Source organism: Heterocephalus glaber, unplaced genomic scaffold, assembly GCF_053883595.1.
Source record: "Heterocephalus glaber isolate CG9 unplaced genomic scaffold, H.glaber_assembly_v1.0 deba00000071, whole genome shotgun sequence".
Taxonomy (NCBI): Eukaryota; Metazoa; Chordata; class Mammalia; order Rodentia; family Bathyergidae; genus Heterocephalus; species Heterocephalus glaber.
The window spans coordinates 17,864,484-17,889,470 of record NW_028258137.1 but is presented as its reverse complement, the minus strand read 5'-3'; the positions used below and the strand labels follow the sequence as shown (position 1 = coordinate 17,889,470).

The following is a 24,987-nucleotide window of genomic DNA, read 5'->3' as shown; positions in this document are numbered from 1 at the left end:
TCGTGGGTGGGGGAACTGGGGTTGAACTTGGGGCCTTTATACTGAGCTACATCCCCAGCCTTTTGTTTAAATTTTGAGACAGTGTCTTGCCAAGTTGCCCAAGCTAGGCTTGAACTTCCAATCCTCCTGCATCAGAGTGCTGAAATTATAAGCATATACCACCATACCAGCCCAGATACTTGCATTTGAGAGGGAGCTGGTAATTAATGGTTATTCATTTGTCATATATTTTTTAACTTTTTTTTTTTTTTTTTTTGGTACCAGGGATCGAACTTGGGTCCTTCTGCTTATGAGGCAGGTGCCGGAACCACTGAGCTAAATCCCTGGCCCTATTTTTAAACTTTTAAACATAAACTTTTATTTATTTTGTTTTAAATAACAAAACATTTATTGGTACTTTTTTTTTTTTGATACCAGGGCTCGAACTCAGGACCTGGTGCTTGGAGGCAGGCGCAACACCACTGAGCTAAATCCCTGGCCCTATTGGTACATTTTAGGCATACATAATGATAACACTCATCATAGGGAATTTGCACCTGTACATGATACATCCCACCTCTTTTTTCCTATTCTCCCCTCCTCTCAAGCCCCTTTCTCCCCATGTACAAAAGCTTTTGTTTCCATTTTATCCTTCTATTTTCATTTTTCTTATCCCTTCCTTCCCATTTGAACATTTTCTTCCCATTTCCCAATATCTGTTATACATTAAAAAGTCCTTATTTCCACTTTCACCTCAGAGGTTTTTCACACCAGAGAAACAATAAGTTATTAAACATAAACTTCTAAAAACTCATATATATTAGTTTATAATCCATAAACCCTGCTTATGTCCCCAAATCTGAAAATCATTATCACTTGATAATATGTTACTTGGAAATAAGATATTTCAAATTATTTTCTCTCTCTTTCTTTCTTTTTTCCATCCTTTGGTTTTTTGAGTCAGGATCTTGCTATGTAGTTCTGGCTGGCCTCGAACTGACAGAAATCCTCCTGCCTCAGCCTTCTGAGTGCTGGGACTACAGGCATGTGCCACCATACTCAGCTAGTAATTTTCAAATAGAATATAAAATCTTGGGCTGGGGATTTAGCTCAGTGGCACTGTGCCTGCCTTGCAAGCCCAAGGTCCTAAGTTCGATCCCTGGTACAAAAAAAAAAAGAATATAAAATCTTTCAGAACTAGATTTTAGTTAGACATTTCTTTTTTTAAAACTCAGCGTTGGAGAGTGTCTACAAAGTGGCAGGATTCATCTTAATCTCGTCTTATGTGGAACTTACAGTCTAGTGAGACAATTAGAAGTTATTAAGTCACTAAATAAATAAGTAAATAGTTTGTCATTAGAAACTGAAGTATTCTGAAGGAATTGCTGTGGATACAAATGAAAAGATCCTGGCCAAGCCTGATAGCTTGAGGAAAATGATATGTGAAGAAGTTATCATTGAGATGATAACTGGAAAATAATAGTAATAGTTGTTATTATATAATGTTTGCTGTGATCTTAGTATTTTTCTAACCCCTTTCTATATTAACTCATTAATCCCCATAATAGACCTGTAAGGTAGGCGTTGTTATTCTGTTTTCAGATGAGGAAACTGAGCAGTTAAGTAATGTGCTCAAGGTCTTACAGTATATAATTCTTTGAGCCAAGCTGGGCATGGTGGTGCACACCTATAATCCCAGCACTCTGGAGGCTGAGGCAAAAGGATCACTGGGATTTTGAGGCCAGCCTGGGCTACATAGTGAGTTCAAGGCCACCCTGAACTACATAGCAAGGCTTTTTCTCAAAACAAAAAGAATAAAAGATCATGATTCTTAGAGTCAAAGTTCACACACACACACAATCTGGCTTCAGAATCTGAGTCCCTATTATGCTCCAGTACATCTTAGTTTTGTTTATTTATTCAGCAGACATAGAACATTTAGTGTGTACCAGGTGCTCATCTAAGCAGTTCATACATAATAACTAATTTATCCTCCCCACACCCTTATAAGGAAGGCACTGTTGCCATCCCTGTTGTACAAATGAATGAACTGAAGTCACACAGGTAATAAGTGGCAGAAATGGCATTTGAACCCAGGGGGTCTGGCTTAAATGTATATACTATTAATTACTATGTTAAAGTAAGGAAGGATATTCCAGATAAAAAGACCCAGGCAGTGGTAGCACACACCTGTAATCCCAGCACTCAGGAGGCTGAGGCAGGAGGATAACTGCAAGTCTGAGGCCAGCCTGAACTGCATAGCAAGACCTTGTCTCAAAAAAAACCCCCCAAAAACAAAAAAACAAAACAACAGCAAATGAAGACCTTGTGGTTGGTAGGATCATGGAGTTTTATGAGAGGTGTTAAAATGTGAGTTTTAACTGAGAAGTGACATGATCAGACATGTTTCAGAAATCATTTCCCCCATGTTTTGTTGGTCTCTTTAGTAGATGTCAATGACCAGTTTAACCTTTTGTCGTATTAGTCACTATAGACAGTGAGATTAATATGGGAGAAGCCCAAGAAAGTTTGAAAGGTAATTCACTCAAGAACATTTTGAATGTACAGAAAACAGAGCATCAGTTATGATAAAGAATATCAAGTTTCTGAGAAAAAAGAATATCCAGTTTCTAAGAAAAGTAGGATGAGATTTTAAAATGTAGAGATTGGAGTGGGTCTTAGATGGAAAAAGGAACAGAAGGAGAGATAAAGAAGATGGATAAGAAAGCTATAGATGAAGACGGTTTGTAGATATAATAATGAAGTTTAGAGAGTTCCCATATGACAGCTCCTTTTTTTTCTCCAAAGAATGATACAAAGTCTTTTATTAGGATTAGAGGAGAATGTAGGTGATTTGGTAGTTTGAAGATCATAGCAAATGTTTGAAATAGTTGTAAAGAGGAGAGTAAGTTGACCACAGAAACCAAGTAGGATTCTAGACTTGATTGGAGGTCACCTTTGTTATTGATATTCATGAATTTATAGATCCTAACTAGTCCTGCTGTGTAACATTCTGAAGCAACACTTGAATTGTTCAAGGCAGGTGGTAAAATATGGATCCTGGGCGCCTCCAGAGTGGCATTTACACCAGAAATATTGTCCAGAGGTGTTATCAAGTGCTGTTGGGATGAAGAACTGTAAACTCAAATCTGAATAAGAAAGAAGAGGGCTTCTCGGATTAGGGGAAGAAAAAGCAGTAAGGTTAGCAAATTAGAGGGTTTGATTACTATCTTATAATGATAGTAATTAAAAAGCAAATAGAGAACATGCTGCCTTTATGTTATCACTTTATGAGTTGGGAGGACAATGTAAAGACAGAATCCTACCAGGCATTACATATAAGAATGCAAATCATGGGCTGGGGATTTAGCTCAATGGTTTCACCTCCTGCCTCGCAAGTGGAAGGACCCAAGTTCGATCCCGGTACCAAAAAAAAAAAAAAAAAGGATGCAAATCAGTAGAACACAAAACTGGAGAAAGAACTGTGGATTAGGGCAGGGGATTTAGCTCAGTGCCACTGCCTGCCTTGCAAGCACAAGGTCCTGAGTTCGATCCCCAGTACCAAAAAAAAAAAAAGAACTCTGGATTGGACTGTATTGTCATTACCAACCCTAGGGTTAATAGAATGTGAATAAAGTGGCATACTCTAATTGAAGGAAAAATAGACATACAATAGTGTGGGCAGTCTTTGTTCTTGTTTGTTCCTATCCCTTCTCTAGCACTTAACTTCTTGTTTTGTTTTGTTTTGCTTTGTTTTAGAGTGTCTCACTATGTAGCCCAGGCTGGCCTCAAACTCATGGTGATACTAATGCTTCAGCCTTAGGATTTTCTTTCTTTCTTTTTTTTTTAAAACTAGATTTTTATTTATTTATTTATTTTGTACTGGGGATTGAACTCGGGTCCTTGCGCTTGCGCAGCAGGTGGCAAAACCACTGAGCTAAATCCCTGGCCAGCCTTAGGATTTTCTAAAATGAAATTTTGAAAAAAATTTTTATAGAAGCAATACATTAGGGCTGGGGATTTAGCTCAGTGGTGCTGCCACCTGCCTCACAAGTGCAAGGTCCTGAGTTCAGTCCCCGGCACCCCCCTAAAAAAACACCAAAGTTCTGGGTTTTTTTAATACTTGTTGAAAGACTAATTTTAAACACCTAAATTCTCAGGCTGGATGTGGTGCACATAACCTGCCACTACTGCCAGCACTTGAGAAGTTGAAGTGGGAGGATCTCAAGTTTAAGGCCAATCGGAGCTACACAGTGAGTTTGAGGCCAGCCTGGAACTATACATAACCCAAATTCCCTTCCACTTTATTTTTATTTTTATTTTTTGGTACCGGGGATCAAACTTGGATCCTTGCGCTTGCGAGGCAGGTGTCGGAACCACTGAGCTAAATCCCCAGCCCCTTCCTTTCCACTTTAAAACTGACATTGTGTCTTTCCAGATCTTTTCATTCATACATAAAGTAGCCTTTTTTAAAGTAGCCATACTAGAAATGGGCTGTGTAGGATGCAACCAGCTGCCAGGTCCTGGGTTAGGGTGGACAGCCGCCAGTAGGTTGGAAGGGACTTTGAGCAGAACTTGGAGGACAGAATGAAGAATCCATCCATTGTTGGAGTCTTGTGCACAGATTCACAAGGACTTAATCTGGGTTGCTGTAGGATTCTATCAGATGAGCATGCTGAGGTGATACCTGTTCTGGCTCAGCAAGCAGCTAAACTGACCTCTGACCCCACTGATATTTCTGTGGTGTGTCTAGGATCAGATAATGGGAACATTATGATCCATAAACATGATAGCATTACCGTGGCAGTGCACAAAATGACCTCTTGATGTCTCCTGTCAGTTATTCAGCCCCCTTTCATTGGGACTCAGTCCTACTTGTTAATGATCTTGTAAAACTATTACAGTTCCAGTGATTAGGCCATTCATCTCGTGTACATTGGGCATTTTTCTGTTTATTTTGGAGTAAGTTTCTTTTTGACCAACCAATCAGGATATTAGTAGGAAAGAATCATGTTTTGTTTTTTGGTACCGGGAATTGAACTGAAGGCCTTGCACTTCCCAAGCAGGTACTGTACCACTGAGCTACATCCCTGTCCCTGAAAGGATCAAGTTTTGAGGCAGCAGGTCCAGGTTACTTTGTATATAGAATTTCATGTTCAATAAATCTGTGTAGAGGAAAGCTTTAAAAAAGAAAAAAAGAAAGAAATGGTCACAGTGTGGTGGCACATGCCTGTAATCCCAGCACTCAGGAGGCTAAGGCAGAAGGATCACTGCAAATTTGAAGCCAGCTTGAACTACATAGCAAGACCTTGTCTCAAAAAGAGGAAATGGACGGCCCATATATAATTTTGTGTCTAAAAATGTTTTATTTTTCTTTATCAGTATAACTTTACAGAATTTTAATAGCTCCTTAGTATTCTGTTGTAACCTGCTTTTTATTATATTAATGTAATTTTTATGTTATTTGTATGAATTCTTTATTTTGGAAAATTTTGGGGGGGGTGGTACCAGGGATCAAACTCGGGATCTTACGCTTTCGAGGCAAGCACCAGAACCACTGAGCTAAATCCCTGGCCCTATTTTGGAAATTTTAACACTTATAAAATATTAGAAATGCATAAATTGCTTATTTTTATTAAAGGATTTATTACTTTTTTGGCAATATTCTTGCAATAGGGATCTGACCAATATCAGTATCCAGTGGCAGGGAATTGTCATTAATTGCAAATGATTGATTGTTTTACTTTTTTCATTAGATATCATAATTAACATTATTTGTCCACTACTCAGTTTATAAAGTAGGGACAGCTCCCTAGCATATGTGTCTAATTTATAAGTTCTCCTAACCACAGACAGTAATAGAGCATAGAACACTGTCCTATGGTACTGTCTGGACTTTTGCCATCCCTATAACTTCTGAGCTTCCCGTGTGGGAACCTCCACCTTACATCAGCATCCTTGAAGTTGTTGAAACAAAATACCTCCTTCTGAGACTCAGCAGAAGTTATGTGCATTATAGGTGCCATCTGAGCTCTAGTTTTAGAATAATGGGGCTTTCAGGGGCAGCATTATAGCCAGACTCTCATATATAACATTGTGCCTATGGGAAAGAATTCTAAGTGTTCTAAGTAGTTGACTGGACCTGCCTTTTGGATTGTTGTTCTGAAGGGAGGGGTACTGCAGTAAGTCAGATCAAATTTCAGCCCTGCCAGAGATGGTACCCCTGAAAGCATAAGACTAAATTGATTTCAAATTGTTTAGATTGCTTTATTTTTCATATATAACTTTACACAAAAGTCATATATATGTAACAGAATGAAAGACAGCTGAAGTGCTCTGTTTGCACTGGAAGAAGAAAAATAGAGCTTCTATTCTCTGAATCCTGCTCTTCTGTATCTACTATTTTTAGGTGAATATGAGGCTACCCATGGTTTGAAAATCACTAGACCAACTGATTTTTTTTTCTGGATCCCCTGCATACATCAATATTCTAAATTCAAGAATGAGCATATATAACACAAAAGATAGGGTTAATCTGTTTCTAAAACTCAGCTCGTTCTGAATATTATAAGGTCCTTTTAACTATACTTTTGTCCAAACAAGAATAAATTACCATGAATAGACAAGCAGTGAGGGCTCCTGTGATTTGGTCAAGTTGGAGTGTCAACTTCTTATAGACAAAACTAATTCTTAATTTAGGAGAGTGGAATTAACACTCAACAGATTAAAACTCTCAATTTTAGTATGATTATATGGGTCAGGCACAAAGTAATAAATATTGGATCATGCAGAAAAAGATGGATATTAAACTGTAGTTTTCAGTCCCTCTGTCTCCTTTTTAGTGCGCAGTAAGCAACCACTAATGTAACCAAGGACTCCGCTTCCTCCATTAGAATTAATTAAAGTATGTGAGTAGGCTTTCTTAAATATTTTTACTCCTTGTGTAGAAATATAATTCTGGATATAGGATTCACTGTAGCATCCCTGACCAGGCTGAGGGTAAGGTAGGTAGCCTGGGGGTGGAGTAGGGTAGAAAATCTAGTGGTGTAGGGACACTGCTCTAGTTCTCTGAAAGTTAGAAGAAAAGGTAGTACACAAAGACATTAGAGAGGTCAGGAGCCAGTACACCCAGTTAACTATAGTTTTAACTGTAGTTGAAACTCCTGTTCAGTGTAGTGGTGCATGCCTGTGATCCCAGCACTCGGGAGGCTGAGGCAGGAGGATTGCCTCGAGTTCAAGGCCAGCCTGGGCTACATAGTGAGTGCAAGGCCAGTCGGACTACACAGCAAGACCCTGTCTCAAAAAAAACCAAAAAAACCTGGCCGGGGATTTAGCTCAGTGGTTTCGCCCCCTGCTGCGTAAGCACAAGGACCCAAGTTCGAACCCCAGTACCAAAAAAACAAAAAACAAAAAACCTCACCCTCCTGAGCAAGAATCAGGCACTGGATAGTGACCTGAACACAGAAAGAACAAGAAAATTGTTCATGACATTTTTCTGTCCTTTGGATTATTGTCTCATTGTTCAGTATTGTGGGTTCACCAATTGCCATGTTTAGAGGTTTACCACAGCGGATCATGAACCTGTTCTGTCTTGTTAGGAGGACAAAATAAAATGCAGAATTTAGATGCTCCTCTAAATAGGTGCTTCAGTAAATCTCTTTTATAGTAAGATTTACTATCAAGACTATCTTAATTCTTAGCCTAAACAAAAGACTTGAAATCTAATGTCAAACCCTTGAACTAACCAAGTGACTTTAAATAGAAACTTAATCTTTCAAAACTTCATTTCCTTACATTAATACCATATTTATGTGAAGAGACTTGATTGTTCTGTTCTGTTCCATTCTGTTCTGTTCCGTTCTGTTTTGTTTTGTTTTTTGAGACACGGTCTTGCTATGTAGTTCAGGTTGGCCTTGAACACAGTGTAGCCTAGGCTGGCCTGGAGCTCATGGAGATCCTCTTGCCTCAGCCTCCGAAGTGCTGGGATTGTAGGCATGTGCCACTATGCCCAGCTATATGAAGAGACTTGTACTTGACAGGAATTTAATAATAGTTGAGATTTGACCTTGATTTGGGTCTTACTCTTGCCTACTTTTTAAACAAAGTACTTATATTTTGTGATGATTATAAAATTTTTAATTATGTTTATTAGTATTATAGCCTGAAAGGAACAATAAAGCGAGTTCAGAAAATTTATTTTTTAGCCAGGTGTGGTGGTGCATTCCTGTACCCAGCACTCAGGAGGCTGAGCTAATAGTATTGCTTAGAGTTCAAGGCCAACCTGGGCTACATAGTAAAACCCTGTCTCAAAAAGCAAAAACAAAACAAAAAAAATTTTGTTCTTTAAATGAGTTGTGGAACTTCAATAGAAGGCTAAAAAGTACAACTGTAATTTGTAGGAAAATGGACTAGAAGTGCTTGCCTAGGGAAACTGAAATGAGTTGTTTGTTTGTTTTTGGTACCAGCAATTGAACTCAGGACCTTGTGTTTCCCAGGCAGGCAGGGCACCACTGAGCTAAATCCCCGGCCCCTGAAATCAATTTTTACAGTGCTAAAGATCAAACTCAAGAGTTGTGCACACTAGGCAAGCACTCAGCCACGGAGCTACATCACCAGCCTAGTTATATTGACAGCTAATGAATTAACTGATCACTCTTTTTTATGTGCACATTAAATGAAATAAGTAAAATGTATTAATTCCTACTTCAGGAAGTCCTTTTGTTAGGAAGATTCATCCTAAATCATGGATCTGATACTTTTTTTAGACTATGTGCTGGCAAAGTGAGCGAGGATACTTTTTGTAAAATGTGATAAAAGATAATGGCTGGTATTCATAACCTCTGCTTGCTTGATAGAATGAGAAATAGAATCGTCCTTTGTAATACATTGTGCTATAGTGATACAAAGTATGGACTTGGGAGGTAGAAACACCTGGCTCCAAGTCCTTTTAATGCTACTTAATTGCTATAAGATCATAGTATCTTTAATCTCCTCTTAAGTATACACATCTATAAGGTAAGAGAAATAACCTCATACAGGTTGTTTGAAGTGAATTATTAGAATCTTTCTGTTGCAAAGAATAGAAATTAATTCAGACTCTTAAAAAGAAAATTTATATTTGGCTCACGTAATTAGAAGGTTAACTAGACGACTGGCTTCAGACTTGGTTCACTTCAAGCAGTGTTGTCTCAGGGTTTAGACTTTCTCTTCCTCTTAATGTTGCTTTCTTTCTGTTGACTTTACTCTCAGGCAGGCTTTTTCACCAGATAGCATTTCTAGGTTTGGTCTTTGTTATTAGCAACTGTAGAGAAAGAATGGGCACATATACACTACCCCACAACATACATACATACTTACATATGTATATATATATATGTGTGTATACATACACACATACGTATGTATACATATATACATATATTCCCATCTAGATAAGTCCCAGGGTCCCCTTCAAATCTCTGGTCCAGTCTTGTTGAATTGTAGGAATTCTTTATGTATTCTGGCTATTAAACCCTTTTCAGATATATTGTTCATATATTTTTTTTTCTCATTTTCTGGGTTGTCTTACCACTCTCTTTTAATACCTTTGATGTTCTTGTTCTTAATTTTTATGAAGTTCAGTTTATCTTTTTTTCTTGCCCTTGCTTTTAGTATCATAATTAGGATACTATTGCCAAATCAAGGTCGTAAGTATTTGTTTTATGTTTTCTAAGGATTTTATAGCTTATCAGCTAAATTTAGGTCTTTGGTCTATTTTGAGTTAATTTTTATATATCATGTAAGGTAAGAATCCAACCTTATTCTTTTACATGTGGATATCCAATTTTTTCAACACTATTTGTTGAATGGTCTTGAAGATCATTAGCCTTGTAAGGGTTCATTGACCATGTAAGAGTTTATTCTGAAAAAGAGAATTCAGGGCTGGGGATTTAGCTCAGTGGTGATGCACCTGCCTTGTAAGCTCAAGGTCCTGAGTTCAATACCCGGTACCAAAAAAAAAAAGAATTCAGATGGTGCTAATATGTGAGAGAAAAAAAGGAGTTTATTCTGAGGGCTGGAATACTCAGTAGTAGAGTATTTGCCTAGCATGCATGAGGCCTTAGGTTCAATTCCCAGTACTTGGGAGTAGGGGGTTATTTCTGGATTCTCCATTTTATCCCATTAGTCTATATGACTGTCCTCATGCCAGTACCATATTGTTTGGAATACTGTAGCTTTATAGTAAGTTTTAAAATAGGCAAATGTGAGTCCTCAGCCTCCTGAATATAGTAAGTCTCCAACTTAAAAATGAGTTCCAGGGCTGGGGATTTAGCTCAGTGGTGCCATGCCTGCCTTGCAAGTGCAAGGTCCTGAGTTCGATCCCCGGTACTGAAAAAAAAAAAATGAGTTCCATTCCAGGAGAATGTTCATAAGTTGGATTTGTTCATAAGTCTAACAAATGTGACTCTTACACATCTTTGACACAAATATACAATATATATTGCTTTGAGTTTCCTAGTAGTCCCTTCCACATCACCACTGCTTTTCTTTTTGCTTTTGGACATCTTGGGTTCTGATTGAGCACAGTACTATTGTACACCATCACACTGTACAATAAGTACACAACATAACTGTGACAATGTCCAGTAGACATGTGAGCTACTTCTGCATTTTGTTTGCATTTATGAATGTTCATAATATGAGGTCTGTTCATATCTGTGAAAGTTTGCAACTCGAATGTTCATAAACCAAGGACTTACTGTACTGGGATTACAGGCATGAGCCACCATGCCCAGTGTATACACACTGTTTTGCATGAGTTGCCTTCCCTGAAGTCATCTAAGTTTTCCACCCCCAGCTTGAATATATGCTCCAGCTGTGTATCCTAGAGTGAAAACCTGTTGTTATTTTATGTATTGTTTAACATTTGTTTTAATCATTTTATTTTCAGTTTTGATGAAGCAAGAACATAGAGAAGAAATTGATTTGTCTTCAATTCCACCTGTACCTGTGCCTCATTCTGCCCAGACGCAGAGGCCTTCCTTGGATCCAGGGCACCCACATGACAGTGTACTGTCATCACAGAGAAGCTTGATTTGTCCTATCCAGCAGCCATATGCATCCATGGTAACATCATCCCATTTACCACAGTTACAGTGTAGGGATGAGGGTGCTGGTAAAGAGCAACATCTGACACCAGTAGTGCACCAGCCTTTTCAAGTTACACCAACCTCTCCTGTGGGGTCTTCCTATCAGCCTATGCAAAGTAATATTGTATATAATGGACCAACTTGTCTTCCTGTTAATGCTGCCTCTAGTCAAGAATTTGATCCAGTTTTGTTTCAGCAGAATACAACTCTTCCTAGTTTAGTAAATCTTAGTTGTCAATCACTGTCATCCATACCATTTCATTCTTCAAATTCAGGCTCAGCAGGACATCTCTTAGCACATACATCTCATTCTGTGCAAACCTCACCTAATCTGCAATTGATGGGATACCATTGTTCAAACCCAGGACAAAAATCTCTTTCTTCTGCAGTGGCTGACCAGGTTGGAGGTCAGCTTCCCCCTCAGTTGCAACTTATTACATATGGTCCTTCACATTCAGGGTCTGCTGCAACAGCTTCCCCAACAGCCTCTCATCCTCTGGCTAGTTCATCACTTTCTGGGCCACCATCTCCTCAGCTACAGTCTATGCCTTACCAATCTCCTAGCTCAGGAACTGCTTCATCACCATCTCCAGCCACCAGAATGCATTCTGGACAGCACTCAACTCAAGCACAAAATACAGACCAGGGAGGTATTTCCGCACCTTCATCCTTAATATGTCACAGTTTGTGTGATCCAGCATCATTTCCACCTGATGGGACAAGCATTAATGTAAGCATTAAACCTGAACCTGAAGATCGAGAACCTAACTTTGCAACCATTGGTCTACAGGACATCACTTTAGATGATGGTAAGTTCATCTGTATTTTTGTTTGGTTTGGTTTGGGGGTTTTTGTTTGGTTTTTTTGGTGGTGCTGGGGATTGAACCTAGGGCCTTGTGAATGCTAAGCAAGTGCTCTACCCACTGAGCTATCTCCCCAGCCCTCATCTCTGTATTCTTGAAGCAGTGAAAATTCAGGACTTTTTTTTTTTTTTCCACAAAAGTCATGTAAAAGCTACTATGCATTACTGCCTGGTATGTGGTTGGCTTTTTAAATATGTTGTTATTACTAGCCAATAAAAAAAGTTATTATTAGATATGTTCATGTATAACTGAGCATGGATGTGAAAATCTATGCTTAAAAGTCTATTTTACCACTAATACCTACTACTGAACAGGACGTCTTTTCTTCTGAACATACAGTAAGGTCACCGGGTCTAGAGAATGGAATTCATGGGCATTAATTCAGTGAATATTGCTGAATGCTATCCTTTTGCAAGGCATGGAGCTAGATACTGAGAATACTAGGAATGTATTAAGATAGAAAATCTTTTTCTTTTTTTTCTTTTTCTTTTTTTTTTTTTGGTACCGGGGATAGAACTCAGGTCCCCTTGATGCTTGCGAGGCTGGTGGCAAAACCACTGAGCTAAATCCCTGGCCCTTTTTTTTTTTTTCTTTTGGTACTGGGGATTGAACTCAGGTCCTTGTGCTTATGAGGCAGGCAGCGGAACCACTGAACTAAATCCCCGGCCCTAAGATAGAAATTCTTTTCTCAAGGAGACTCACACAAGTAAAGAATCTGCTCCCCTGTGGCCTTGCCAGCTTCCAGAGCGAGGAAGTTACAATGGACTAGTTCGTTTCTGCTGCTACAGCTGTTGGTACAAGGATAAAAAGTTCTTTATATAATGTAGCAAACTATTAAGCAAATTTCTGATTTTAAGAGACAAATAAATTGGAGAACTCAGGAATATTCATTATTTCAAAAATTGAAAATTCCCAAAGATAGGATTTTCTGCTAACAATTTTAGAATTTATTCTTGGCTTTATCCACTATATAATAGTGAAATTTTGTCTGAGTAGGTATTCAGTGAAAGCTACATAAAACTATTGCCCAATATGAAAATTCTAAAGATTCTGAAACATGGATATGGAATTTTAGTTCTCAGATTCAGAATTCATTTACTATAGGAAAATAATTGTAGATCAACCATCTCCTTTTATAGACCTGGAATTGCTGAGTTCACTATGTTACTTGGTTGTGAAACTGAAATTAAATCCTAATTCCTAAACACAAGGGGCAAGGAAGGTAAATAACATGTGACACTGAGGCTCCTGGGACTTTGCAGTTAGACCAGTGCATGACTTAACGGTTTAAACAGTGAAGTGATTCCGAGTCACTATAACCACAGTATAAAAGAAGCATGCTAGAAGATGAGCAGAGATGTGTGACAAATCCTTCATAAGAAGGATTCTGCAGGGCTTCTGTGAGTCAGTGACATTTGAGCTGAGTCTTGGAAGATGAGTATATGTTTTCAGTAATTGAGGATCAGAGAACAACTCAGTGCAGAAACAGATATATCCAGGAGAACATAATTCTGTGACTGTGGAACAAAAGGTACAGTGAAAGATGGTTTTCAGAGGCATGAAAGGGATGTCTCAGGTCATTTGTGCATAAACTGAAGGCATATATGTAATCTAAAGCAACACCTTTGCATATCATTCTCTTATTTGTTATCTAATTCACTCTTCACCATTCTTCTGCCTCTGAGGTAGACAGTGACATTTACAGAGTTAAGACTTTCCAAAGGTCACACAACTAATAAGCAGCAGAGCTGAGACTAGATTCAGATTTTGGGGTGGGGGTTACTGGGGATCAAACTCAGGACCTTGCACTTGTGAGGCAGGCGATGGAACCACTGAGCTAAATCCCCAGCCTGAATTCAGATTTTTTTTAGTCCAATCTTCTTTTGCAGCACCAACAGCAGACCATGATGGTAAGAACTCTGTGCTAAAGGGCATCGATCCCTCAAGGTGTTCTAAAATCCTAGAGAATGGTGGATATTTAGGAATGTGTATGCAGAATTTTACTGCATTGCTGCGCATGGTGGTGTACGCCTGTAATCACAGCACTCAGGAGGCTGAGGCAGGAGGATTACTGTGAGTTCGAGCCCAGCCTGGGCTACATGGTGAGTTCAAGACCAGCATGAACTATATAGCAAGACTGTCTTAAAAAAAAAAAAAAAAGAATTTCCTTCATGAATACATGTTCATAGCTCTTTTTGATCTGTCACACCTGTGTTGGGGATACTTGGGATCTGATATTAAGCATCTCATTGCCACACATGGTAGCACATGCCTGTAATCCTAAGTACTCAAGAGGCTGAGATAGGAGGATCACAAATTCAAACTCAGCCTGGGTACTGTAGTGAGACTGTCTCAAAAACTAAAAAGGGCTGAGGATGTAAGCTTGGTAGTAATGCAGCCCAGGGTTCAACCCCCAATATAGGCCAAAAAAAAAGGAATCTTGGACTGCTCTCTATGCACAGCTGGCACAGTGCCATTACCTACCTAATGATGAAGCCAGGAGGTTGAAAAGAAACTACTACTTTACTGTAACACAGATTTGGAAATAAAGACTTTTTTTTTTAGCTGGGTTTCATGGCACATGCCTGTAATCCCAGCTTCTTTGGAAGCTGAAGCAGGAGGATCACAGGTTAAAGGCCAGCCTAGGCAATGTATTTACTTTATTTTATTTTATTTATTTTTGGTTTTTTGAGACAGGGTCTCACTGTGTAGTTCTCACTGGCTTTGAACTCACTATATAGCCCAGGCTGGCCTGAAACTTGTAGTGATTCTCGTGCCTCAGCCTCCCAAGTTCTGGGATTACAGGTGTGTGCCATCACACCTGGTCTACCTGGACAATTTAGCCAGACCCTGTCCCAAAATAAAATTTCAGAAGGGCTGAAGGACTTGCTTGTTTAGTGACAGAAGCACTTGCCTATTATGTATTAGGTCTTGGATTCAGTCCCCAATATCGCAAAATATAAAAAGAAAAGGTGTTTTTCCAGGTATGCTTAAGATTTTAAAATGTTACTTATTCTTGGGCAGTTTTAGACTTACTATTCACAGTACTTTTCACCTGGAAACAAAAGATGTTGAATGATGACTTTCATCACTCGTGTAATGTAACTGTGAAGATACAAGATTTATTGAGCAAATCTCTGAGAGAGTCACAGCTCATTTTCCTTACAATTGAAGGCACTTTTCTTTCTGAAAGAAAAAAAAGGACAAAGCTGCAGCTTGTTCTTATTTACTACACATTAAGTGATTTGGGGAGAAGAGCACAAAAACTGAAATAATCTAGAAAAATTTTGTGAAAGCAGTTTTATTTTTGTTCTATTCATTATGTAGAATGCACAGTCAAGAAAAACTCCTGGATTGTAGCCTCACAAAGGACAAGAGCCAGCTATTGAATTCTCTCTGAGGTATAGAAGCTCAGTGATGCCAAACAGTTGTTAGAGGGATAAGACTAAAATGTACTCTAGGTACCTCCAATTATTGGCTGTATAAGTGTTTGTTTTTGTTTGTTTGTTTGTTTTGTACCAGGGATCAAACTCAGGACCTTGTGCTTGTGAGGCAGGCGGCAGCACCACTGAGCTAAATCCCCGGCCCTGTCTGTATAAGTTTTATAAGTTACTTTTTTTTTTTTGAGTCAAGGTCTTAATATATATAGCCCATGCTGGTCTGGAACTCGAGTTTGTCCTGTCTACGTCTCCCCATTGCTAGGATTATAGGCCTGCACTACCACCCCTGGTGCAAATTGCATTTTTGATGTTTAAAATATAAAGTGAATTTTTATATTTAATTATATATGTTTGTTTGTTTGTTTTTTGAGACAGGGTCTCACTATGTAGCCCAGGCTGGCCTCAGACTCACAGTGATCCTCCTGCCTCAGCCTCCTGAGTGCTGGGATTATAGGTGTGCACCACCACACTTGGCAGTGAATTTTTTTTTTTTTTAAGTGGTGCTTGGGTTCTAAACCAGGGCCTTGCACATGCTAAGCAGGTGTTCTACCACTGAACCACATCCTCATATTAAGTCTAGAACAGTTTTTTGTTTTCATTTTTGTTTCTAGTACATGTTTACAGTACATAGTGATTACATTCATTGGAGGGAATTGGTATATGTGTTACTGGGTTCTGGAGTGTCCTAGGAACATAGTTTTTAGGTTCTTTCTGTCCTGAACAAAGAATCGTTCAAGGCAAGTGCAAAAGGTAACAAGGTTTTACATTTATTAAAGGTAAGAAAAGGAACAGGCTGTGCAGAGCGAGTGTGGGCCAATTAAAAGTAGGAAAAGAAGTACACACTGCAGTGTGAGAGGGGACCAACGATGAAAGAGAGAACATGGTGGCCAGGAGCTTAACGGCGGCCACCTTTTGTGTCTCCCACTCCTCACCCTAATGTAAGGTCTAGGCTGTTCTATCAAAAACCCAATTCAGTTCTCACAAAAAGAACTGGAGGGGGCCTGGGATTTACCTCAGTGGTTCCACTGCCTGCCCCGAAAGTGCAAGGACCGGAGTTTGATCCCTGGTAACAACAAAAAAAGAACTGAAGGTAGCACTTCCTGAGTGGAACTGTTTTTCTGTGCATGTCCTGGCACACCCACTTGCCCAGCCAGCTGACTACTCTCTGATCTTCTACCTCATCTGTGTATAATACATCTCAATTCTTTTTTTTATTTTCCGCCTTCCCCTCTACCTCCTTAGCGTAGTTTTCTACTCTATAACCAGAGGACATGGTAACTTTTTAAAATTTGTACAATACTATGCTAGTTAAATATACTTACATCTAATCCTAATACATTTTGTTAACCCTATTTCTGGTTTATTTTTCTCTATCCTCTTGACCAAATTAAAGATTAAAATACCCACAAAATCCGTTTCCTTTAGAGTTTTAAAATAAGACGGAGGATTGGGTTGAGGATGTAGCTCAGCGTTCCAATGTCTGCCCAGCAAGCATGAGGCTCTGGGTTTTAACTCTGGTACCCAAAAAGGGAAAAAAAATAAAGGACACATAAAGTAAGATGGAGTCTCAAAGGAAATATTCAAGTATTCCTTGACTGTTGTTCTTAGAAATATGGACATCTTAATTTTAACTGTTTGTTTTAACATTTTTAATTATTAATTTTGTTGTGGTAGTGCACAACTGTAATCCCAGCACTCAGGAGACTGAGGCAGAAGGACCCCTGAGAGTTTGAGGTCAGCCTGGGGCTACATAGTGAGTTCAAGAAGCCAGCCTGAATTACATAGTGAGACCCTGTCCCCCCCCCCCAAAAAAAAAGAAAAAGAGAAAATGTTCTGCAGAAAAAATGTTATTCCTTTTTTTTTTTTAAATTCTTATTCTTGTGTGTGGCTGGAGCTATAATTTTTTTATACTTTTCCATACATTATGGGGTGTGTGTGTGTGTGTGTGTGAGACTCCATTTTGGGGCCAAATGATATAAATTAAAATGATTTTCATAACAGATAAATTGTCACAGTTGAGCAAGGCATGGTGGTACTTGCCTGTATTCCTAGCACTCAAGAAACTGAGGCAAGGAGGATTCCCAGGAGTTCAAGGCCATCCTGGGCTACACAGCAAAATGGAAAAAAAAAGTCACAGTTGTGTTTTAAGTATTTTAATTAAGATTATAGTATAAAATTACACTTAGAGCTTTAAATACAGACCTGTTTAATTTGTAATTGAGCTAATTGAATCCTGTTAGGACTTTCCATGAGAGTCCTCCCTTCCTTTCCCCTTGTCCTCCTTTGTTCTCAAACCAACAGAGCCACAGCTGCAGCTCTTCATCAGTGAAGAGGATGTGTGTTAAATATAGCCTGACCTGCTGCTGTGGTGAAAACTGACACTGCCACTTGCAGACTCTGTGTAGCAACAGGCTGATCCTAAATGTAGGGCAATTGCTAATTTGACAGTAAACATGGACCACAGTCATGACCTTAGCTGTTTCAGTTCTATATGTGACAAATAGAAGAACCTGCTTTCAAGTAGGTTCTTTTTTAAAGCAAGGGCATGATGAGCACAAGATTCAGTGGGTTCATTTGGTTACTTGATAGGGAACATAGGAGGCTGATATGGAGGAGGAGCAGAGAAATAAATATGTCAGTGTTTCAGTGCACCTATTGGATAGTAGTTTCGCTGATGTTTACATGTTTACATATTTAAATAAAAGAAAGCTATGCATAGCCAATGGGGAGAGTATGTTATGAATGATGTATTATAATTAATCCAAGTATGGGCACAGAGGTGAAGGGTAGTAGATAATCATGAACTTTCTCCCTTAACTGGGATACTGGTTCCTACATGGATTATGCAGACTTAAACATGTTTATGATAATAATTCCAAAGGCTGAAAAGTCTCATAAATTATGCCCATGTAGCCACTGGGTCATAGCTCATGCAGAACCTTTGACATACTACCCTGGAATATACAGTAAGAAAACAAACTCTCAGACTCAACTAAGAAAGAACAAGCATTTGAGAAGATTTTTATTTTTTAAAGTGTGCCTGTTTACTCCATAGACACAAATGAGTTCTACCTTTTTAAGTAAAAGTATTGTTTTTACTATTTGAACAAAGAGGACCGGGGATTTAGCTCAGTGGTTCCAGTGCCTGCCTTGCAAGCCCAAGGTCCCGAGTTCGATCTCCGGTACCAAAAAACAAACAAACTATTTGAACAAAGATTTCTTTCTTTGAAACAACTTGATATTAAAATTTGTATATAAGTGCAAAAAATCCAAGAAAAGCTACCATTAAATAACCAGCATAGGGCCAGGGATTTAGCTCAGTGGCGCCACCACCTGCCTCACAAGCGCAAGGACCTGAGTTCGATCCCAGGTACCAAAAAATAAAATAAAATAGGGCCGGGGATTTAGCTCAGTGGTTCCTCCATCTGCCTCACAAGTGCAGGCTCCCAAGTTCCATCCCTGGTACCAAAAACAAAAACAAAACAAAAAGTAAATAAAATAAAATAAGATAAAATAAATAACCAAGCATATAAGCGAGCATGGTGGCACACACCTGTAACCCCAGCACTCAGGAAGATGAGGCAGGAGGATAGCTGCAAGTTTGAGGCCAGCCTGAACTACATAGCAAGACCCTGTCTCAAAAAGCCAAAAATAAATAAAATAACCAGCATATAAAAAGTTTTTAGCTGGGGATCTAGCTCGTGGTTCCACTGCCTGCCCCGCAAGTGCAAGGACCTGAGTTTGATCTCTGGTACCAAAAGAAGAAATGAAAATTAAGAAAAAAGTTTTCAAAATAAATTTCCTTTAAAATTATACTTAAAAATAATTAATGAATGATGGTTACTTTTTTTTTTTTTCCTGTACTAGGGTTTGAACCCAGAGGTGCTTTACCACTGAGCTTACATCGTTAGTCCTTTTTAGTTTTTGAGACAGGGTCTCACTAAATTGCCAAGGCTGGCCTGGAACTTGGCTATCCTCCTGGCTTAACCTCCTGAGTAGCTAAAATTACGTGCCCACCTGGTTACTGTTTTCATAATAAAACTCCTATTTTATTGAGCACTGTGCTGGGTGCTTTGCTAGTAGTGCATTATTCTTACTGACAGTCTCAAAGGTGAAATATTAGCCTTATTTGTATAGACATAGTTCAAAGAGTATTATCAGTTTCATGGAGTTATATGACCACAAATACTGGGACTGGCATTTGAATCCAGATCTGTCTTAAATTTGAATTGTCCCACATGTGTTTGATGGTTACTAAAATGGCTATGATTATCTGTAGATGATTTCATGTAGAATGGGAATTTTAAAATTTTGTTTCTTCATGTAATCATTTTAAAATAAGTAAAATAGTTATATGATTCAAAATGATAAAGGTATAGGACACATAATGAAGAACCTCTCTCCTAGGTACTCAGCTATCCTCCATATGGATAGTTGGTCTTACCAATTTCTTGGCTGACACTCCAGAGCTGTTTTATGCATTTATAAGCAGTTACATATATCTTTTCCCTTAACTTTACTAGCATATTATATATACTGCCTTATACCTTGCTTTTTTTCATATAATATTGAATATTGGAAATTATGGCCAAGCATGGTGGTGCATGCCTGTAATCCCAGCACTCAGGAGGCTGAGGCAGGAGGATTGCTGTGAGTTTGAGCCCGGACGGGGCTCTATAATGAGTTCAAGGCCAGCCAGAACTACATATAGCAAGACCGTGTCTCAAAAAAAAAAAAGGAAAGGGCCGGGGATTTAGCTCAGTGGTTCCAGCACCTGCCTCGCAAGCGCAAGGTCCCGAGTTCGATCCCTGGTACCCAAAAGAAAAAAAAAAAAGGAAATTATGTTTCACTGTAACATAAAAACTTCCTTGAAAGATTTACTTTGTGGGCCGGGGATTTAGCTCAGTGGTTCCGCCGCCTGCCCCGCAAGTGCGAGGACCCAAGTTCGATCCCCGGTACCAAAAAAAAAAGAAAGATTTACTTTGTGGGGAGAGTGGTGCTAGGTTTTTTAATCCAAGGCCTCACACATGCTAAGCAGTACATGTTCTGCCTTTGAGCTATCCCATTAGCCTGAAGGATTTTTTTTTTCTGAAGGATTTTTTTTATTATTATTATTATTTTTTTTTTTTTGGTACCAGGGATTGAACTCGGGTCCTTGCACTTGCGCAGCAGGTGATGAAACTACTGAGCTAAATCCCCGGCCCTGGTATGATTCTTTTAATTCTTTTGGGAAGATACCCAACAGGGGAATAGCTGGGTCAAATGGGACCTCCAGTCCTAGTTCTTTGAGGTATCTCCATACTGATTTCCACAGTGGCTGCACCAGTCTGCACTCCCACCAGCAATGGAGAAGGGTTTTTCTCCCCACACCCCTGCCAGCATTTGTTATTGGTTGATTTCTTGATAGCAGCCATTCTTTCTGGGGTGAAGTGAAATCTCAGTATTGTTTTCATCTGCATCTCTCGAATGACCGGTGATGTTGAACATTTTTTCATGTGTTTATTTGCTGCTTTTACTTCTTTGTCTGAGAAATGTCTGTTCATTTCAGATGCCCATTTTTTAATTGGTTCTTTGAATTTGGGGGGTCTGATTTTTTTCAGTTCTTTATGTATTCTAGGTAGTAGTCCTTTGCCAAAACTCAGAACTTTTAAAAACAAGAAAATAGGGAGACAGAGTGGCGTGTGCCTGTAATCCCAACACCTGGGAGGCTGAGCCAGGAGGATTGCTATGAGTTTGAGGGCAGCCTGGGCTCCACAGTGAGTTCAAAGCCACCCTAAACTACACATAGCAAGACCCTGTTCTCACAATGCCAAATCAGTCATCAATCCAAGAACATACAGGCACACATTCCATTACTCATCAGAGTGACGAATATTGCACATTGTATAGCTTCATTAGAAAACTTCACTGGAAATTCACAAGAGTATGAGAGGGAAGAAGGCAAAGAATTTCTGTAGAAATAGTTTGGCCTTGCAGACCTCCTAAGGTTCTTGTGGAACCATTCTTGTTTGGTTTGTTTTGTTTGTTTTGTTTTGTTTTGTTGAGACAGGGTCTCACTGTGTAATTCAGGCAGCCCTTGGACTCACTGTGTAGTCCAGGGTGGCCTGGAACTCACAGCAATCCTCCTGCCTCAGCCTCCCAAGAGCTGGGATTACAGGTGTGCGCCACCACACCAGGCTAGGTTCTTGGGGAACCTTTAACTTTGCCTGATCAAACTTTTTAAGAACTTTTGATGGGCTGGCCTGTAACCTCAGCACTCAGGAGGCTGAAAACAAGAGGACCACTGGAGTTCGAGGCCAGCCTGGGCAACATAATGAGTTCTAGACCAGCTTAACCTACATAGTCAAAAAACAAACAAAAAGAACTGTTGATAGTAAGGTCTTATAAGCCATTGTTATAAGATTTTGAAAAGATGATTCATAATGTGATTTAGGTTTTTATAGGATCGCTTTGGCTGCTGAGTGAAGAGAAGACTATAAGGACATCAGTTAAGATGCTGCAGGGCTGGGGATTTAGCTCCATGGTTTCGCCGCCTGCTACGCAAGCGCAAGGACCTGAGTTCGATCCCTGATACCAAAAAAAAAAAGGTGTTTTGATAGTAATCCAGGCCAGAAATGATGGTTTAGACTATGTAGTAGTAATGGAGGGATTAAGAAGTAGTCCGAGGGCCAGGGATTTAGCTCAGTGGTGTGGACGCCTTCCTGGCAAGCTCAAGGTCCTGAGTTCGATCCCTAACACACACACAAAAAAATGTAGTCCAATTTGGCATGTACAGAAAGTCCTCAACTTAGTTTAACTTAAGAATTTTTGACACACAAAAATTCAGTAGAAGCCATTTTTTGAATTTTGAATTTTGATCCCTCCACCACCACCCAGGGCTAGTGATACAGATATGATACTCTTTTCTGATGCTGGGCAGAAGAAGCAGCAAGCTTCAATTCCTGGTCAGCCACAAGATCCTGAGGGTAAACAACCGATACTAAGTGCACTATGTTGCTAAGCTTTGATGTTCAGTAGGTTAGATGTACTAATTACAGATGTATCAGTTACATTTTCAACTTAGAATAATTTTGAGTTCTGTATATAGTCTAGATTCTTTATCAGATAGATAATTTGCAAGTATTTTCCTCCATTCCATGAGTTGCTTCTACTCTCTTGATAGCATCTTTTGATGCTCAAAAGTTGTTAATTTTGCAATGGCACTGTGCCTGCCTCTCAAGCACAAGTTCCTGAGCTCGATCCCCAGTACCCAAACAAACAAAAGTTTTTAATTTTGATGAAATTCAGTTTATCTGGGTCTTTTCTTTTGTTGCCTGTGTTTTTTCCTTTCATATTTGAATCTTTCTTCCTGTCTTTCTTGGGAGTGGGGGGTTTTAAGCAATTTATGTACTTGTTATGCTATAGATTGCCTTCCATTTATTTTCATAAATCTTTTTCTCATGGTGATTTAAGAGAAACTATCTTCAAGCCAGTATAAATATTCCATAAATATCTGGCCAGTTGGTTTACATCTGCTGCACAATACCTCACATCTTTCAGCAAGAAAACACTGAATATGAAGAGTAAAGACATAACCAACTGGGTACATGAGAATCTGCTCTCAGTTTTTCTTTGAGGTGAGAGCACCACACACCTGTTCAATTAAGGAAACTACCCTTAAAATTCAGGACCCTTTTACATTTTTAAGTAGTAATTAGATATTGAACCCAGGCTCTAGACCACTTTAGCCGCTGATATGGCTCTGAACAGTAAAGGTACATGTCCAGCTTATGCCATGAATTCCTGTGGAGTGGGTTCCAGCAGTTCAAGCTCCTTCCCATTGGTTCTCACAAAGTGTGCTTCTCTGGGTGGGGCAGGCTGACGCTTTACTTGAACCCAGGTACCTTTCTCTTCAGCTTCCTTCTTTTTCATATCATTTTCCTTCGCGTGTTTCAGGAAGCTATCTCAGGTCTCACAGTACTTAATATGCTCAGTATGCTTTTAATTCTCTTGGCAAGAATCTTGCCCCTAACTTTCTTGTTTACAACAATGTCGGCAGCATGCTGGGTAACACTATACACTCTTCCCATTTAGCCATAGTAACATTTGTGTGGCATTCCTTTTTGAAAATACCCATTCCCTTAATGTCTACAGTATCACCCTTTTTGTAGTTTTGCATATATGTGGCCAAAGGAACAATCCTATGTTTTCTTTTTTGGTACCAGGGATCGAACTCAGGACCTTGCACTTGCAAGGCAGGCATGGTGCCACAGAGCTAAATCCCTGGCCCTATCCTATGTTTTCTAAAAGGCCTAGAGAACATATACCAGCTTCCTCTCCTCTTTTCTTTTGTGTTCATCGTTTTGGTAAGTCACTGGAAGATGACAAATCCGGCTGAAAGGAAGGTCATACTTGAGATTTGTCATATGTTTTCTTCTATGAGTTTTATAGTTTCAGCTTTTAAGTTTAGGTCTTTGGTCTATTTTGAGTTATTTTTGTATGCTATGTTAAGGTAAGGATCCAACTTCATTCTTTCAGTTGTAGGTAACCAGTTTTCCCAGTATCATTTGTTGAAGAATCTGTTTCCCTAATGAATAATTTGGGCAAACAAGAGTTTGAAGATCAATTGAACAAATATGTAAGAGTTTATTTCTGGACTTGCTATTCCATTGGTATATATGTCTGTCAGTATGCCAGTACTGCACTCTTTTAATTACTGTGGCTTTATAATAAGCTTTTGTTTTTGTTTTTTGCAACCAGGGATCAAACTCAGGACCTTGCACTTGCAAGGCGGGTGGCAGAACCACTAAACTAAATCCCCGGCCCTATAATAAGTTTTAAAATCAGGAAATGTTGAGTCTTCCAGCTTTCTTCATCTTTTTCAGTATTATTTTGGCTATCTGAGGTCCTTTGAGATTCCATATGAATTCCAGGATGGATTTTTCTATTTCTGCTAAAAATATGGATTTTGATAGGGATTATATTGAATCTGTGTTCTACTTTGAGTAGTTTTGTCATCTTAACAATATTGGTTTTCTGATCTTTTTTGTTTTGTTCTTTTGAGACAGATTCTGGCTATATAATTCAGGGTTGCCTTGAACTCACTATGTAGCCCAGGCTCACCTCGAGCTCCTGGTGATCCTCCTGCCTCAGCCTCCCCAGTTCAAGAACTACAGGCATTTGCCACCATACCCACCAGTCTTCTGATTTTTAACATAGGACATTTTCCATTTATTTAGTTCTTTAATTTCTTTTTTTTTTTTTGGTAACAGGGATCAAACTCGGGACCTTGCACAGAACCACTGAACTAAATCCCCGGTCCAGTTCTTTAATTTCTTTTAGCAGTATGTATGTAGTTTTCAGTGTACAAATTTTGTGCTTCCTTGATTAATTGCTTCTTATTGTACTCTTTTTGCTTCTATCATAAATAAAATTATTTTCTTTAGTTCCTTTTTGGATTTTTCATTGAAAGTATATAGAAATATAACTGAATTTTGTGTGATTTTTTTTTTTTTTTGTCCTGCAGCTTTGCTGACTTCATTTAACAGTACTAACATTTTTCTGTGTAATATTTTTCTAGGAATATATATATATATA

At 39.0% G+C, this 24,987-nt stretch overlaps 1 protein-coding gene and 1 pseudogene across 7 annotated transcripts in view; both read left to right on the top strand.

Annotated features, from left to right (window-relative positions):
* The window catches only part of Nfatc3 (nuclear factor of activated T cells 3), a 122,846-nt gene that overhangs the window by 85,163 nt on the left and 12,696 nt on the right, over positions 1 to 24,987 (top strand). For 4 of the 7 annotated variants that reach the window (XM_021256811.2, XM_004842985.3, XM_013071534.3 and 1 more), the window contains one exon: positions 10,910 to 11,917. In XM_021256811.2, coding sequence (XP_021112470.1) covers positions 10,910 to 11,917 — 1,008 coding nt within the window. Of the gene's footprint in view, positions 1 to 10,909; positions 11,918 to 13,860; positions 14,074 to 24,662; positions 24,735 to 24,987 lie in introns of all 7 variants that reach the window. The other 3 variants (XM_087213833.1, XM_087213865.1, XM_021256812.2) reach the window with 2 other exon arrangements.
* Positions 2,714 to 10,865, top strand: LOC147830635 (ragulator complex protein LAMTOR5 pseudogene; annotated as a pseudogene).